At 38.5% G+C, this 17,547-nt stretch overlaps 1 protein-coding gene across 1 annotated transcript in view; it reads right to left on the reverse strand.

The window, feature by feature from the left end:
- cpne7 (copine 7) overlaps positions 1-17,547 on the reverse strand; it is a 181,615-nt gene that overhangs the window by 76,413 nt on the left and 87,655 nt on the right. The window contains exons 5-7 of the mRNA XM_033035666.1: positions 11,831-11,905; positions 9,461-9,544; positions 5,490-5,579 (exon numbers count right to left, since the gene is read on the reverse strand). Of these exons, the coding sequence (XP_032891557.1) occupies positions 5,490-5,579; positions 9,461-9,544; positions 11,831-11,905 (249 nt within the window). The remainder of the gene's footprint in view (positions 1-5,489; positions 5,580-9,460; positions 9,545-11,830; positions 11,906-17,547) is intronic.

Genomic DNA, 17,547 nt, shown 5'->3' on the forward strand with positions numbered 1-17,547 from the left:
CCTCAATGTAGCAAGGTAGACAACCCAACGGAAGTCTAGTATTCTACACTAACCTGGTTTTTCACAATAATCTGCATCTCATGAGTGAAGAGAAAAATAAAACGAAGATAGAATCTTGGCACAGACTTCTGCATAATGCTCATCGGAATTAGCTGTGCCTACTTCTAACAGTTGACAATAGGACATATAACCATTCACTTGTATAAAATGAGGTGGCATTTTAATCTGCTATTGGCTGCAATAGTCATTTTTTTTAAATGTTTTTCTTTCAAGAAGGTTCATCTAGAGGTTAGTTTAACATCGAGGGAATAAGCTAAATATTGTACAGTGTCACCAAGTGAAAAAATGTTCAGGGAAATGATACAAATTTTCTTCAGCCTTCTGTCCAAATCTCAAGGGCATGGGGAGCCAATAGCACTGACAAAAATATTCTTTGTGAATATTGCCTTCAGTTCTGCTGTGCTCTTTTGATTAATCATGTAACAATCAGCATTCCACACCAATTCCTACCTTCAACTGTCTCTTTTCATCACAGCTACAAAGTGAACTCAGAGAAACTTTAAATGACTCCCACACTGGATTCAAGTTGTTCTTTTTTTTTTTTTTTCTTTCTTTTTTTTTTTAAATGTATTTATTAGCAGTAGACATATTATAAAATGGAGTTACATATTATAGTAAAAAAACTTTTAATATACATCAGTCATACATTATTAAAATTTTCCATTATCAATTACTTCTGCTTCTAGTGTTTTTATTTTTTATAGAAAGAGGGAGAAAGAGAGGGTAGAAAGTTACAAGTAAAAAAGAAAAAAAAAACACAACAGAAAAACAAGGGAGGTGGAATGGGTTACCTGTAATACGTCAATGGAGATAGGTTCGTAGGTTATAAAGTATAGCTTTTCATCTGTTCCTGAGTTCAAGTTTCAGTTGGGTCCTCGTGCTGTGCCAATCTATCCCTTCAGATAGTTAATGAATGGAGCCCAAATTTTATGGAAAAGATCTTGTTTGTCCATTAAGACAAGTCTAATTCTTTCTAAGTATAGAGTCTCCGACATTTCCGTAATCCACATTTTAATTGTGGGGGTTGTAGGGCCTTTCCAAAATTTTAATATTAATTTTTTCCCGGTTATTATACTGTAGTTGAGGAAATTTCTTTGGTTTGTTGTGAGTGTTAAGCTTTGTTCTGATATTCCAATTATTATTAATTTTGTGTCTGGGTCCAGTTTTGTATTAATAACTTCTGAAGTTATTTCAAAAATATCAGTCCAGAAATGTTTAAGTTTTATACAGTTTGCAAACGTATGTGTTAAATTAGCCTCTAGATGTAGACATTTATCACAAATAGGAGAGATTTGTGGGAAGATTCTATTTAGTTTTATTTTATAGTAGTGTAGTCTATGTAAGACCTTGAATTGTATTAAAGTATGTCTGGCATTTAATGAACATTGATGTATTTGTTGTAAACTTTCGTCCCACATATCTTTCGTGATAGGGTGACCTATTTCATTTTCCCATTTGTATCTATATGGTTCGGTCGGTGGTACCTCGTTGTTTAGTAGGGTGTTATAAATATAAGCTATTAGTTTTTCAGTATTAGGATGCTTGTTCAAACATTCATCAAGAATTTCTGATTCCCTATTCCTGTAGACTTGTGTATTAGATTTAACATAATCTCTAAATTGTAGATATCTGAAGAAATTATTTGAGTGCAGTCCATAATTCCTTGTAACTCTTGAAATGAAAGAAAAGTACCTTTCCCATAAAGATGTCCTATATTTTTGATTCCATAATTTTTCCATTGTGTGAAACCTTTATCCATAAAGGATGATTTGAATAAAGGATTATTTACAATGGGAAGGCAGAGTGGTATATTATTCAATTTTAAATCTTTTTTTATTTGTTTCCAAATTCGTATTCCACTATGTATTATGGGGTTTTCTTTGTAGGTTTTTTTGTGCAGTTTTGTGGGGGCAAATATGATCGGTCCAATTTCAAAAGGTAGACAGTCTTCCTTTTCCATCATTAACCAATCTGGTTGTTGATCCATTTCTTCCAGCCAGAAATTCATGTTTTAATATGGACTGCCCAAAAATAAAATAAGAAATTTGGCAAAGCCAAACCTCCATTTATCTTTGACTTACATAAATGTTTTTTACTTATTCTATGATTCTTATAATCCCAGACAAAACTTGTAACGATGGAGTCGACTTTTTTGAAAAAAGTTTTTGGGATATATATCGGAATTAATTGAAGTAGGTACAGCAGTTGCGGTAAAAAAAATCATTTTTATAGCATTAATTCTCCCAAGCATAGAAATGGGGAGTGTTTTCCAGTATTGAATGTTCTTATGTAGTTTATTCAGTAAGGGTGGGAAATTTAGTTTAAATAAGGAGGTATACGTCTTAGTTACATAGATTCCTAAGTATTTAAATTTATCTTTAACTATTTTAAAAGGGGATTGTTGTATTGTATGTAAATTGAATTTTGTTATTGGCATGATTTCGCTTTTATTCCAATTAATTCTATATCCCGAAAACTGACCAAATTGAGTTATTAGATTTAATAGGTTTGGAATACTAGTTTCTAATTTTGTAATATATATTAGTATATCATCTGCATATAAGGAGATTTTATTCCTTGTGTCTTTAGTATTGTATCCGAATATTCCTGGATGCTTTCTAACGCTTTCTGCTAGGGGTTCGATTGCAAGAGCAAATAATAGTGGGGATAGTGAGCATCCTTGTCTACAGCCTCTAGAGAGATTAAATTTAGTTGATAACATTTTGTTTGTTAATATTCTAGCTGTTGGATTAGAATATAACAATTTAACCCATGTACAGTACTTCTCTCCTAGTTGAAGTTTTTCCATCACCGAAAATAAATATGGCCATTCTACCTGGTCAAATGCTTTTTCAGCATCTAACGAGATAATTGCTAGCTCTGCGTTAGGGATTCTATTGGAGTATATAATATTAAATAATCTTCTCAGATTATAAAATGAATACCGTTTGGGGATAAACCCTGTTTGGTCGGGATGTATTAATTTGCTGATCACTAAGCTCAATCTATTAGATAGAATTTTAGTTAATATTTTCTGATCAGTATTTAAGAGGGCTATAGCTCTGTATGAACCTGGGTCTTCAAGATCCTTGTCCGTTTTTGGTATGAGTATGATTGTAGATTCATTTAGAGTTTCTGGGAGTTTCTGTTGAGTATATGCGTATTTGTACATTGTCTGTAGGCGTGGGGAAAGCAAATCATAATTTTTTTTATAAAATTCAGAATTTAGACCATCGGGTCCTGCAGACTTTCCGTTTTTTAAGGATTTGATTGACTCTTCGATATCTTTTATCGTAATTTCAGCCCCTAGCAATTCTCTCTCTTTCTGATCTAGACCCGCAAACTTACAATTCTGTAAAAATGTTTCCATTCCCGTTGATTGTTCTGTTATTTTAGATTAATACAATTTTTGGTGGTATTGTAGAAATCTATCATTAATATCTTTAGGCAGTATTAATGTTTCTCCCTTGTCTGTTCTAATTTTGTATATTGTTTTTTCCCCATCCAATTTGCGAAGTTGACGCGCTAATAGTTTTTGTGGTTTGTCACCAAATTCAAAATTTAATTGTTTTGTATGTTGATAAAGTTTTATAACTTGGTCTGAATATATCTTGTTTAATTTATATTTCAATACTGCAATTTTATTGTGTTTTATCGTGGATGGTGCTGCTGCATTTTCTGTGTCTAATTGCTTTATTTCCATTTCCAGTTTCTGTTGTTTGGCCCTATTCTCTTTATTAAAAAATGATTGGGAAGAAATTAATGCTCCTCGTACAAATGTTTTAAATGTTTCCCAAAGAAGGGAAGCAGAGATTTCAGGGCTATCGATAGCCTCAAAAAACATTTTAATCTGTTTTACTAGGTATTCATTACATGACTTATCTTTTAAGATTTGGGGATTAAATCTCCATTGTGACTGTGTCTCTGCCATTCCGTTTACTTTGATCATAAATATTAATGGAGCGTGGTCTGAGATTATGATGTTATGATATGGTGAGTTATAGGTAAATGGGATAAGTTTTGAATCTACTAAAAAATAGTCTATCCCTGAGTAAGTTTTATGTACTGGTGAGTAAAATGAATATTCTCGGCCCGATGGATTTTCAATTCTCTAAACGTCCTTAATATTAGTAGTAATATTAGTAATATTAGTAGTATTAATGTATGAATTTAAAAATTCACTTGATCGAGATTTTAGTTTTCTTTGAGTTGATGATCTATCCAAACAAGCATCCAATGTACAATTTAAATCTCCACCGATTATTAAGTTTTGTTGTGTACCTTCCGGGATATTGTTAAGAATTCTCTTAAAAAACAGAGGGCTATCAAAATTTGGTCCATACACATTGAGGAGAGTCACCTTTTTTAAGTATAACTCTCCTATTATTACAATATATCTGCCTTCAATGTCTTCTATCGTTGATATATGTTTAAAGGGTATACCTTTACAAATTAATATTGCAACACCTCTAGATTTATGTGAGAATGAAGAGTGGTACGCTTTAGCAATCCATTTTGCTTTCAATCTGTGTTGTGCTTCCTTTTTAAGATGTGTCTCCTGGAGAAATATTATATCTGTTTTCAATGATTTTAAATGAGCTAACACTTTGCCTCTCTTGAGGCAAATTAATTTTCATTAATTCCCTTAACATTCCAACTACAGAATTTAATTCCCTCATCCCCAATTTTTATATTCATGTCTTGCATCTTGTGATTAAGTGGTAGAGCAGATGATTCAGCACACTCAACCCTACCTTATACTTGAACATCAGGTAGATGAATTTTAGGTCACGTCTGTTTTCCATCCGAACATATCTCCTTAAATAAAATATGCAATTCCATTCCAAATACAAAATATAATATGATATAAGATAAAAAAGATGATAGCAAATTGGGTTAGTAAAGTGTGGAAAGTAAAAAAGAAAAGCAACTACAACTACAATTAGTGCAGTTAGTGATAGCCACCCTAAAGTGGCTAAGCATCTATGGACTTCCGTAGCTTTTGGTTTAGAAAAATAAAACGAAGATAGAATCTTGGCACAGACTTCTGCATAATGCTCATCGGAATTAGCTGTGCCTACTTCTAACAGTTGACAATAGGACATATAACCATTCACTTGTATAAAATGAGGTGGCATTTTAATCTGCTATTGGCTGCAATGGTCATTTTTTTTTAAAGTTTTTCTTGCAAGAAGGTTCATCTAGAGGTTAGTTTAACATTGAGAGAATAAGCTAAATATTGTACAGTGTCACCAAGAGAAAAAAGGTTCAGGGAAATGATACAAATGATCTTCAGCCTTCTGTCCAAATCTCAAGGGCATGGGGAGCCAATAGCACTGACAAAAATATTCTTTGTGAATATCGCCTTCAGTTCTGCTGTGCTCTTTTGATTAATCATGTAACAATCAGCATTCCACACCAATTCCTACCTTCAACTGTCTCTTTTCATCACAGCTACAAAGTGAACTCAGAGAAACTTTAAATGACTCCCACACTGGATTCAAGTTGTTCTTGATAACCTGGGTAAGCAGAAAAAAACTTCTCAATGTCACATTGAGTACTTGTCAACCTTGCCACACAACCCAAAGCAAAGATTTGCTGCATGTGGTTTTGATTATTTCATTGTTATATCGGTACGCTAAGCATAGAAAGTACCTGAGCTTCACTTTACATGAACATATAAACCAGCAGGTTAAAAATAACACAAAAAAACTAATCGTTTCTTGGTCAATAAATGGCCTGTGGGCTATAGAATGAATCTACTAATACTTCGTATGCTCCACAACCTCGAAGTGAACTATATTTAGCATTTTGATTTGTTGAAATTCTTTCAATTTATTCTCTAAATTATCATTTTGCTCATCAGTAAATGGTTATATCACTTGCTACAATTTCTAATGATAAAGTGATATTTGATCATTTTATGATATGACATCAAATCCTTGTATATCCTTTTGACCCAGTCTATTTTAAATAGACTTTTAACACTTCATACATTTTACCTGTACATACTTTGTGTAAAATCTTCCTTCAGGTTTAAGGAGATATTCAAAAAGATATGTTGCAGAATGACAGTACTGTATTATATACAGGCCATTCGAGCAATCACATTTATGCCAGTTCTAAGAAGGAGCTATTGAACTAATTATATTTCTTTCCCCATAATCCTTCAATTCTTTCCAATTTAAGCATGAATCCAATTCCATTTTCATCCCCAGTATTGAATGTGCTACATCACACTTCATGCAGTTCACTTCAGATCACCGAAAGTCACTGAATAAAAAATGCCCTTTCTTTTTAACACAATATATTCATCAGCTTACAATCTTACATTGGTATAATTACAATGAACCTACTTATTGACATTTCCTTTAAATCTGTAGACAGCACTGTTCCACCAAAGGATGCACAGGCTGTAATCTGGAGCAAAAAAACCAGACTGGTGGTGGAACAGTCCTGAAGCAAGGTCTCGATCCAAAACATCGGCCATTCCTCTACCTTCTGCCTGACATGCTAAGTCTATCCATCAGCAGTTTGTTTTTTTGTTTTATTTTCTTAGTTTAAAGAAATATTCCAACATTGATATAAATATGTATTCAAAGCGCTGCCACAAATTGCGAAGTGAATCTATTTTCATGCCACTCAATCTACTAGTAGCAGCTTCCCCTTAATCTTCCACCGTGATCAATTCACCACTACCTGCCCCTCCCCCCACCCACCCCCTCCCCCCCACACACACATGCACAGTCATAGTGATACAGTGTTGAAACAGGCCCTTCAGCCCAACTTGCCCACACTGGCCAGCACGTCCATATGTCACCAAACCTGTCCTATCCATGTACCTGTCTAACTGTTTCTTAAATGTTGCGATAGTCCCAGCCTCAGCTACCTTCTCTGGCAGCTTGTTCCACACATCCACCACCCTTGGTGTGAAAAAGTCATCCCTCAGATTCGTATTAAATCTTTCCCCCTTCACCTTAAACCTACATCCTCTGGTCCTCGATTAAACCTATGTCCTCTGGTCCGCGAAAAACATAAAACATGGTGTCATAAAAACATTTGCTGTCTCTATTTCCATCTGCTGAGTTAAACCCACTTCTTTGGACGAGCTGCCTTAGTTTGTCCTTGTTTATCTCAACACCAATTCTTGTTTGATAAATTTTCTCTGACGCATCTTCATTCATTTTTAGAAATCTATTTTGTTCTACTATAGACAGCTTTAATGAGGTCTATCAACTTCTGAAGAAGAATCTTTTTAACTAGCAGTAGAATATGTTCATTAGGCTTTTCAACCCCCTGCTTCAAAATTATTATTCTGATTGCACATCACAGCTCTCTGTAGGGTTTGTGTGACAAGCACACTAAAAATTCTTTGTTATGTTATCATGTTGCTTCTTTGTTAACATCAAAGTCCACAGCTGGACTTCAAAGCATTTATATAACTACAAAATGTTACAACTACAAAATGTAGGACATAACATCAGAGCTCTTTCGTTTATTATTTTTGTATAGAACAATTGGAAAAATAATTTGAAGTTCCAAAAGTATATTTTCCCTCAGTTTTATTGCCATTGCTCTACTGCCTTCCATTTCTGGACACATTATGTTCTCATTAATCACTCCAAGTCGATCTTTGAGAACTTTGCTCACAGCTCAGCATTCACTCCTCAATCAGTTCTTCCTATACCAAACATTTCAAGTTTTCGTGAACCTTGTTGTGTGTTATGATTGTTGGAAAACCAATGTTCCCAATTTCCGTCCGGGGATGAATAAAGTTGTATCGTATCGTAATCACGGTGGCGCAGCAGTAGAGTTGCTGCCTTGCAGCAAATGCAGTGCCAGAGACCCGGGTTCAATCCCGACTACGGGCGCTGTCTGTACGAACTTTGTACGTTCTCCCCGTGACCTGCTTGGGTTTTCCCCGAGATCTTCGGTTTCCTCCCACACTCCAAAGACGTACAGGTTTGTTGGTTAATTGGCTTGGTAAATGTAAAAAATTGTCCCTAGTGGGTGTAGGATAGTGTTAATGTGCAGGGGCCGCTGGTCGGTGCGGACCCGGTGGGCCGAAGGGCCTGTTTCCGCACTGTATCTCTAAAACTAAAATTAAACCCACATTAGACTGACACCCTTACTATCATGGCAAGTGCCAAGTGAAAGTGTCAGGCAAGGCTAAAAGGTGAATTTAAAATTAGGAATTGAACAATCAATAGCCCAATTTATTTCAAGAGCTTCAAATTATTGCTGCTTTCTAAAATTTGTATCCTTAAATTAACACTTTTGATTATGATAGATTAATGGCTTTGGAGTTGTCACTAAGTTTATTAATTCAGAGGTTTGAAATTTCATGTTCCTTATTTTCAGAATGTTTAAAGCTGAGAAGGAGGCTATTTATCCCATTTAATGTGTACTACCTTAACCTAAGAGCCACCTGTTTTATCTCTGCCCTCTATATTCCCTCCTCCAAATTCCTTTATGTTAGATCCAGCTCCCATTTGACTATTATCTTTGGCAGTCCATTTCCGGTCGTTAACCATTTCTTTAAAAAAAAAACCCTCATCAGTCTGAAGAAGGGTCTCGATCCGAAACGTTGCCTATTTCCTTCGCTCCATCGATGCTGCCTCACCCGCTGAGTTACTCCAGCATTTTTGTCTACCTCATGTCACTTCCGGTTCTTTTGTTAATTACTTTCTTTCAATATATCCTAAAGTTTGTTGTTGGGCAAGCAAAGCAAGCGTATTTAATGACCGCCACCCATGAGAAAAGTTCATTATGTCTGTACCGTTCATGATTTTAAATACCTTTAACAACTTCCTTTCTACCAGATTCTTTCGACTGCCAATACAACTTCTATCATCATAACACAAGATTGTTCAAGTCAAGTCAATTTTATTTCTATAGCACATTTAAAAACAACTCTCGTTGACCAAAGTGCTTTACATCAGTGCAGGTACAAACAGTACTGCAAAAGCCAGGTCGCCCCTGAGCTTATGCCTGGACCGCGGGATGGTCAGAAACCCCAAGTCGGCCGACCTGAGGGACCTGGAGGTAGAGCGGTGGGTTAGCAGATTTTTTATGTAGGTGGGGGTCCTTTGTATACATAAAGGAGGAGCTTGAAATTGATTCTTAACTGTGGAATCATTTTAGTACATTTCTTCTGCACCCACTATGGCTTCACGCACTTCCTCAATCTGCCCTGCCATTTTCACTAAATTTATACTTTAACTAAATTCTCCCAATTCAAGTAACTCTTTTAGAATAACAGCTCTTAGTTTATATTGCGATTGTACATTTTAATTTATATTGTATTGATTTAATCATATTTAAAAGCAAAATTGTATTTGTGCACTATAGATTGTGCTGTATAAATACACTTTGGTTATTCCTCACACATTTTACATACCTCGGTCCTGTAGACAAGTTGCTCAGATTCATCGTCATTCAGCCTGTATATTTCCAAAAAAGGATCTGATTTGCTGAAAAGATCCTGTAATGATAGAAATGAAAAATCTATAGCTTTTGAGGTGTGTCAACTACATCATTAGTTTCAAGACAACTTTGAAATGATCAATGGGACAAGTGAATCAAACTGAATTTGCACGGGTCAAAAATAGTAGCAGATCGGGCATAAGTAAATGGAAATATATTTAGACCAGTTGTGAAAAAAAGACAGAGATACTGCAAATGAATTTCACAATAACAAAGATAGCATTGTTTCTTCATGTTTCGGGATATTTAAACCTGCCGATCTCTGAAATATTCCTGGTTCCCAAACTCAACAAGAAATCATGTAGGTGATGTTCCATGGCGGAAACTTTGCTGATTTGGGGGTTTTTTTGCCTGAAAACTCCTGTCCCACTTGGCCATCATTTGCGCGTCACGCAGATGGCGCGCCAAGATTTTGTACATCACAAAATTCTGCGATGCCGCGCGTCTCTGCCTATGTCATCACGCACCATGCGTACGTAATGCGCACCATGCCCGCATCACGTGTGTGTCACGTCGCGCGCGTCGTGACGCTAAATGATGTTGCGTAATTTACGCGCAAACGACGGCCAAGTGGGACAGGGGTGAATCTCCAACACACCATCAACAAAAACTGGCAGATTGGATGGAAGGTCCGATTATTCTTGTAAAAACAGTATGATCACTCATTGTCCTTTGACAACATAGTTAGAAAATGGAGAAGCTACAATCAAATTCAACCCCCCCCCCCCTAAAACGCTACACAAAAAGAAAACAAACTCTTCATAATGAATGCACTAAATTCAAGATTTGATGTAAACTGCACTGTAAAGCCCCTGTCCCACGATATGAGTTTACCCAAGAGCTCTCCCGAGTTAAAAAAAAATCGAACTCGTGGTACTTCATCACGAGTATTATTTTAATCTTGGACATTTTTCACAGTGTTGAAAAAACTTCACGAGTTACCTCGTTTCCCGAGTACCTGCCGTTAGCATTACGAGACGCTACGAGGCATCCACGAGCTCCGACGTACCCACTATGTACATTCTACGTACTTACCATGAGTTTGATTTTTTTTTAAACTCGGGAGAGCTCTTGGGTAAACTCGCATCGTGGGACAGGGGCTTCAAGCTCTAAAGCATTGTGTCTTAAAATTGAGAATTGTAAACCGCCTAATATTGCTTTTACTGGATGAAGGGACAGAGTGCAAATTTGTTGAAAAACAGATGGGTTCAGCAATTGTGCAAAGGGGTATAGATAAGTTAATTGAATGAGCATGAAGCTGGCAGATGGAGTATAATGTAGTTAAAATATGAGATTATCCACTTTGGAAGGAAGAATGAGAATGTAATTTATTTCAACAGAGTAAGACTTCAGAATGTAGTACAAAAGAATCTGGTTTCAGTACATGAAGCACAAAAGATCAGCATGCAGTGAAAACAAGTAATTAAGGTGACTGATAGAATATTTTCCTTTATTACAAGAGCTCTGGAAAGTTGGGATTTTGGTGCAACTGCAGTGCACTTGTGAGACTGCACAAATATGACTATATACAGGTTTAACATAGAGCAGCACAGGAACAGGCACTTTGGCCCACAGTGTCTCTGTTGAACATGATTAGGACTGACATGAGGAAAACCTTTTCACCCAAAGAGTTGTGAATCTGTGGAATGACCTGCCAAAGAAGGCAGTGGAGGCCAATTCACTGGACGTATTCAAGAGAGTGTTAGATATAGCGCTTGGGGCTAAAGGAATCAAGGGATATGGGGAGAAAGCAGGAACGGGGTACCCATGATCAGGAAAAGGGTACTCATGGACAGGGATGATCAGCCATGATCATATTGAATGGCGGTGCTGGCTCGAAGGGCCGAATGGCCTATTCATGCACCTATTTTCCATGTTTCTATGTTCTATGATACCAAATAAAACTAATCCCTTCTGCCTGCTAATGATCCATATCCATCCATTTCCTACATATCCATGTGTCTATCTAAAACGCTGTTAAATGCCATTCTTTATGTAAATCAAAACTCGCCCCGCACATCTCCTTTAAACTTTCCCCCCTCTCAGCTTAAAGCTACGCCCTCTAGTCTTGGATATTTCCACTCTGGAAGAATGATTCTGCCTGTCAAATATGAGTATTTCATATTCATACCATAAACCTCTATCAGGTCTCCCCTCAGCCTCTGTTGTTCTAGAGATAGCAATCCACGTTTTCAATCCAGCCTCTCTTTGTAGCTAAAACGAAACCTCTAGGAAATCACCTATGACCAGAACTGCACATGATCCTCCAAATGCATTCACATACCTTGTCATCCAGTTTCTTAGCACAGAAGGCTAATTCCACATAGCCATTGTTTCCATTTATTTCCTCTGCAATAACCTGTGAACATAGACAGAAATAAATGACCTATTTGTTGCATCTTCGATTGAGAATTAGATTCATCACATAGTTTGTACAATGGATTAACACATGGAAGAAGTGATTTAAAAAAATATTTTGTATAGAAAAGCATTCACCAAAAGGATAACCATATATCTGGCCTGGATTAAATGCATATGTAGAGGATGTTTCCACTAGTGGGAGAGTCTAGAAACAGAGGTCGTAGTCTCAGAATTAAAGGACGTTCCTTTAGGAAGATGAGGAGGAATTTCTTTAGTCAGAGGGTGGTGAATCTTTGTAATTCATTGCCGCAGAAGGCTAAGTCAATTGGTATTTTTAAGGCAGAGATAGATAGATTCTTGATTAATACAGGTGTTGGGGGTTATGGGGAGAAGGCAGGAGAACAGGATTAAGAGGGGGAAATAGATCAGCCATGATTGAATGGCGGAGTAGACGATGGGCTGAATAGTCTAATTCTGCTCCTATCATTTATCTGACAATGGTATATTTCAAAGTAATTGCTGTCACCTCTTTGATTCTGTGGTGGAAGAAACGGTGATAGTGATCTCACTATTACAGAGTACATCAGACTGCAATTATCTGCTGCTACATGGTCATCTTGGAAATTAGCAAGCTGCAGGTTAAGTTGTCGTTTTCTTCCAGAAACAGTGCAACATGGTATCTTTCTCTGAGAGCCAGCACTCAATATGAAATACTCGGGTGACGCCAGAAATAATAATGCCTCCTTCCTTCTTGGTTTATGAGTCCTATTCTTGTGCCTTAGGAACATTAATTTAAAAAAAATCTAGAGTAGGCCATTCGGCCGCTTGTGCCTATTCTGCCATTTAATAACTAAAGATCTATCTGTCCCTGCCTTGATAATATACAGCGATGGTCTCCTCAGCTCTCTAGGGTAGAGAACTGTAAAATGCACTAATGTCAGGAAGGAGAATGTCTTCTCACTTCAGTCCTGAAGGGCCAATCCATGATTATTGTACTTCTTCCAAAACTAAACAATACAACGGGGGTGTTCAGATTTTAATTATCACCAAATAATCAAAACAAAGTTTATCTTCACATTTTTTTCCCCTTTTATTCCTTTTCTCTCAAGACCATCTTTCTTCATGCCTGTTTATTTCATTTTATGTGTCTTCACATCAACTCTTCCACCCATTTTCTGGTTCAATTATTACAATGTGAATTTTAACCCTAAAAATTGTGGGTCATTATACTTGGTTGAGATGTTAAAAGGTTAACATAAAAACCCCCAACTTTGACTCACCTGCAGTTCAGTTCAGATTAGTTTATTGTCACGTGTACCGAGGTACAGTGAAAAGCTTTTGTTGCGTGCTGACCAGTCAGTGGAAAGACAATACATGATTACAATCAAGCCATTCACAGTATGTAGATACATGATAAGGGAATGGCATTTAGTGCAAGGTAAAGCCAGTAAAGTCTGAAATGTTGCTGGAAGAGTAGAGATTTAAAAGTATGGAGAGATTATGATATGTGATTGTAGATCTGCTTCTGCGGCCACTGCTAGCTGTGGCTAGTGTCTGGGATGGGTGCCGTCTTGGAACATAGAGGTCTAATCAGCCTATTCACTTTCCACATTTAACAGAGGTCAGAATGAAAGACTGACACCAATTTGCTTGCAAGTGATAGATTTTATATATTCATTAATTAATGGGACAGGGATATCATTGGCATGACTAATGGTGTTTGTCCAGAACTGATTATTGCTCAGTCAATTAGTCAATCAGAGATTAATTAAGTCAAACACGTCGTTTGGGTCTGGAGTAACATAAAAGTCACAACAGTTAAGGCCTAGAGAATCCTCTTCCTGAATTACATCACCTTCACAGCTACTATCACTTATTTTATTTCATTAATATACTTAAAGTTAAAGATGCTATATTAGGATTCAAACTAATTTCTGCATATCCAGGTGAAGGCAGCGTTGCCAACTCTCATGCATTTCATGCCATTCTGACGCTGATCACAGAATTTGACGTTTTCAGATGTCGCTGACAGGTTCGTAGCTTGTCGCGGGTGGACGTAAGTTGACTTCAGTAGTCGTAAGTTGTTGCCTGTGTGGTCGTAGGTTGTCGTAGGTGTGGTCGTAGGTGGACGTCCCAATGCGCGAGGAATTGTGTCGCCGGCCAACGTAGCTTGTCGTAGCTTGACGTCGACTAAGTGGTAGCTAGTCGTAGACATTGTCGTAGGGTGGGTCTACATTTCTCACTCTCAACTCTCACCCAATGTTGGCAGCCCTGAGGTGAAGGAGATCTAACCCGAATTTCTGTTAGGCTAAATGAGTGTGAAGAGTTTCAGTTTAGTTTAGTTTAGAGATATAGCACAGAAACAGGCCCCATCGGCCCACTGCGTCTGCACCGACCAATGATCACACGAACACTATCCTCCTACTCACTGGGAACAATTTACAATTTTACCGAGCCAATTGACCTACAAACCTGTACATCTTTGGAGTGTGTGAACACCCGGAGAAATCCCATGTGGTCACAGGGAAAACCTACAAACTCAGTACAGACAGCACCCGTAGTCAGGATCAAACCCGGGTCCGTGGCGCTGTAAGGCAGCAACTGCATTTCTCTGCATAATCTTTGATGTCCCCATTAATCCCAGGCCAGTATCTACATCCTCTTGCTTGCTTTCCCTCCCTCTTGCATTCAAACCCAGACGCATAAAATGAAGGCAGTTTATCATGTTGTTTCTTCATAACTTGGTGCAGTTATCCTTTCACCTCTAAAGATGAGGCCACCTAACATGTCTCACTTGGTGGTATGGTCCGAGAACTGGTTTGACCATATGTTGTGTCATTTTCCACCTTCTCCGAATCAATTGTTTCAGGCACATCGGCGTGACTGGCAAAATCCTCATTCTCATGCATCAGTAACTAAGAGAGTGGAATATGTCTTGCCATCTTGATTGCTTCAGCATCTTTTACATCTTTACAATGGGATCAGGTCAGCATGAAAGCTACATGCATATCTGTGCTAAAGGAAGTTTTAATCTTTAATCCCCATAAGCACACACTGTAGCCTCATAAATTCCATTTATGTGCCGGAGAAACTTCTCCAGTTAAAAGATTATAGCAATTTGTACATGATGCCTCTCTCCATCCCCAGGGCTCTGCTTGCATATACTATTGGATGTCCCTTCTCGAAGATCATTGCCCCAACTAGAAACAGCAGTTCTTTCTCATCATCTGTATTTCAAAATATCATAACACAAGTAATCAGAACTATTTCGGCTAGAGACAGGAATCTGGAGCAACAAACAATCTGATGGAGGCTGTCGAGTAGAACACGTGGTGGTGGTGGTGGTGGTGGTGGGGTGGGGGTGGGGGGAGAATTGTCAAAGTTTCAGGTCAAAACCTTGCATTAGATTTCAGAGTAACTTGCAATATTCTCCCAAAGCGAACCATCACTCTGAATTGTGTAGGAAAGAACTGCAGATACTGGTTTAAATTGAAGATAGACACAAAATGCTGGAGTAACTCAGCGGGACAGGCACAATCTCTGGAGAAGAGGAATGGGTTGAGACTCTTCTTCTGACTGATGTCCTCTGGATTAAAACGTGGTCGTAGAGTCGGAGGGCAGGAGGAATCACAGAGAGGGAGCAGTGAGAGAGGATGTTGCTCAACTCGAAGCATGATCATATCGAATGGCGGTGCAGGCTCGAAGGGCCGAATGGCCTACTCCTGCACCTATTTTCTATGTTTCTATGTTTCTATGTAACTCTGGTTGGAGAACGGAGGAGAAAATCTTCAAAGTAGAAATACTTTGACGAGATTTTGCAGTGGACCAGACAAAATGAGTAGGAAAGAACTGATGATGCTGGTTTAAATCGACACTCTGAATTGTCCAAATGTTTTATCCATGGGCATGTGGTCAATATCAGTACACATTGATCTCCATCGGGTAGCTAAAGGGAATCTGTATTTTGTAAGTGGCCTTTATGTGCAACTATTTGCATACCTTGGCAAGGTATGCAAGCAAAGAATTTCACTGTGACTCATTACATCTGACAATAAAATATTATATTGTATTCTATGGCTCATGCATCTCATTCGTACATGTTACGAACACCAGAAACATCTGGAAGAGAGGAGGCGTGGGACATCGATATGTGGATATGGGTGAGAGGGGATTCAGAGATGCAGAGGTGAAAATATTTTTTTTAGTTTAGGGGGGTTTTGTTTTTTCATTTTTTCATTTTTTTTTCTTTTTATCTTTTTGTTTTTATACATATGTTCTCTTTTAAACATTTAACTATATTTACATAGAAACCGGGAGGTCTATATTCAATGTGTATTTTGACACTGGACTCATATTTAGGTTATATTTGTTATTAATGTAACCCTGATCCCTATGTATCAATATCATTGTTATGTTTATCATTATTTTTTTGTTGTCTTGTTTTTGCTTTTGAAAAAAACTAATTAAAAATTTTTTTTTTTAAAGAAAAGTCAAAAGATGTGAGATAAAGATTCTGCTTCCATATTAACAACATTTCTATTGGAGCCTGGGTTTAGAAAGAACTAGGCTAAGTGGGACCCGTTGGGTCCCTGTCACACGGGCCTGGTCCACCAACGCAATCCGCTCCCCAACGCAATATTCCCCCACTCACCCGTTCCCCCAACGCAACCCGTTCCCCCAACGTAATATTCCATCCATCACCCATAGCCCCTAACTGCGCAGGCATGGCTCATTTCCCCTCATCCCCGAGCACTCCCTCCCCCTCCTCTTCATCCTCCCTCGTCTTTCCCCTCCCCTCATCCCCTTCCCAATCCCGACCTCACCTCCCCCTCCCTCACCTTTCCCCTACCCTCAGTCACTCTCTCCCTCCCTCCATAACTCATCTTCCCTCCCGCTATCCTCCACCTCCCCCAATCCTCACCACCCCCTATCCCCCCCGTTATCCCTCCTGACCTCCCCACTGCCCTCCTCACCCTCTATTCCTCATTCCATACCTCCTTCACTCCACCCTCCTCTCCCTCTATTCCCCCGCCTCCCCCACTCTCCCACCTCACCTCCCCCACTTTCCCCCCTCTCCCTCCCTACCCCCTCCTCTCCCTCAATCACCACACTCTCCTTCCTAACCTCCCCAGGATCTCAAGGTTGCAGCCATCGGCCTCAGAGCCAGCCTCAGCGCCCAGGCCCCGGACCATCAGCACCCGCAGATGCAGCCCCACTCGCTCTCCACCCGGCAGAACGTTAGTGACGCACACTCTGCTCATTCCGCTCCTTCAGCTTTATTCTCCTCGCCTGGCGCCGCCAGTGACTGACAGCGAACACGGCCAATCAGTGCGGCGATAGTGCAGGAAGGGGCGTCGCCGTCCCGGCAGCAGTGGTGACTGACAGGAGAGGAGACCAATCTGCGCATGCGCGTTTTTAAAGATTTTTAAAACTTTTAAAATATATAGTAGATCGGAACAAAACTTATTGCACTTGCAGCACAGGAGCATGGTGAGTAAGGTGGCGAACAATCGTAGCACTATCGTGTACGATTTTTGCGCAAATAGAAAAACCACGCAAACTGGTAGATAACATGATCAGAGTTTTAGTTATTTATATATATATTTATATAGATGGATAGATAGATAGATAGATAGATAG

Source organism: Amblyraja radiata, chromosome 17 (genome assembly GCF_010909765.2).
Source record: "Amblyraja radiata isolate CabotCenter1 chromosome 17, sAmbRad1.1.pri, whole genome shotgun sequence".
Lineage (NCBI taxonomy): Eukaryota > Metazoa > Chordata > Chondrichthyes > Rajiformes > Rajidae > Amblyraja > Amblyraja radiata.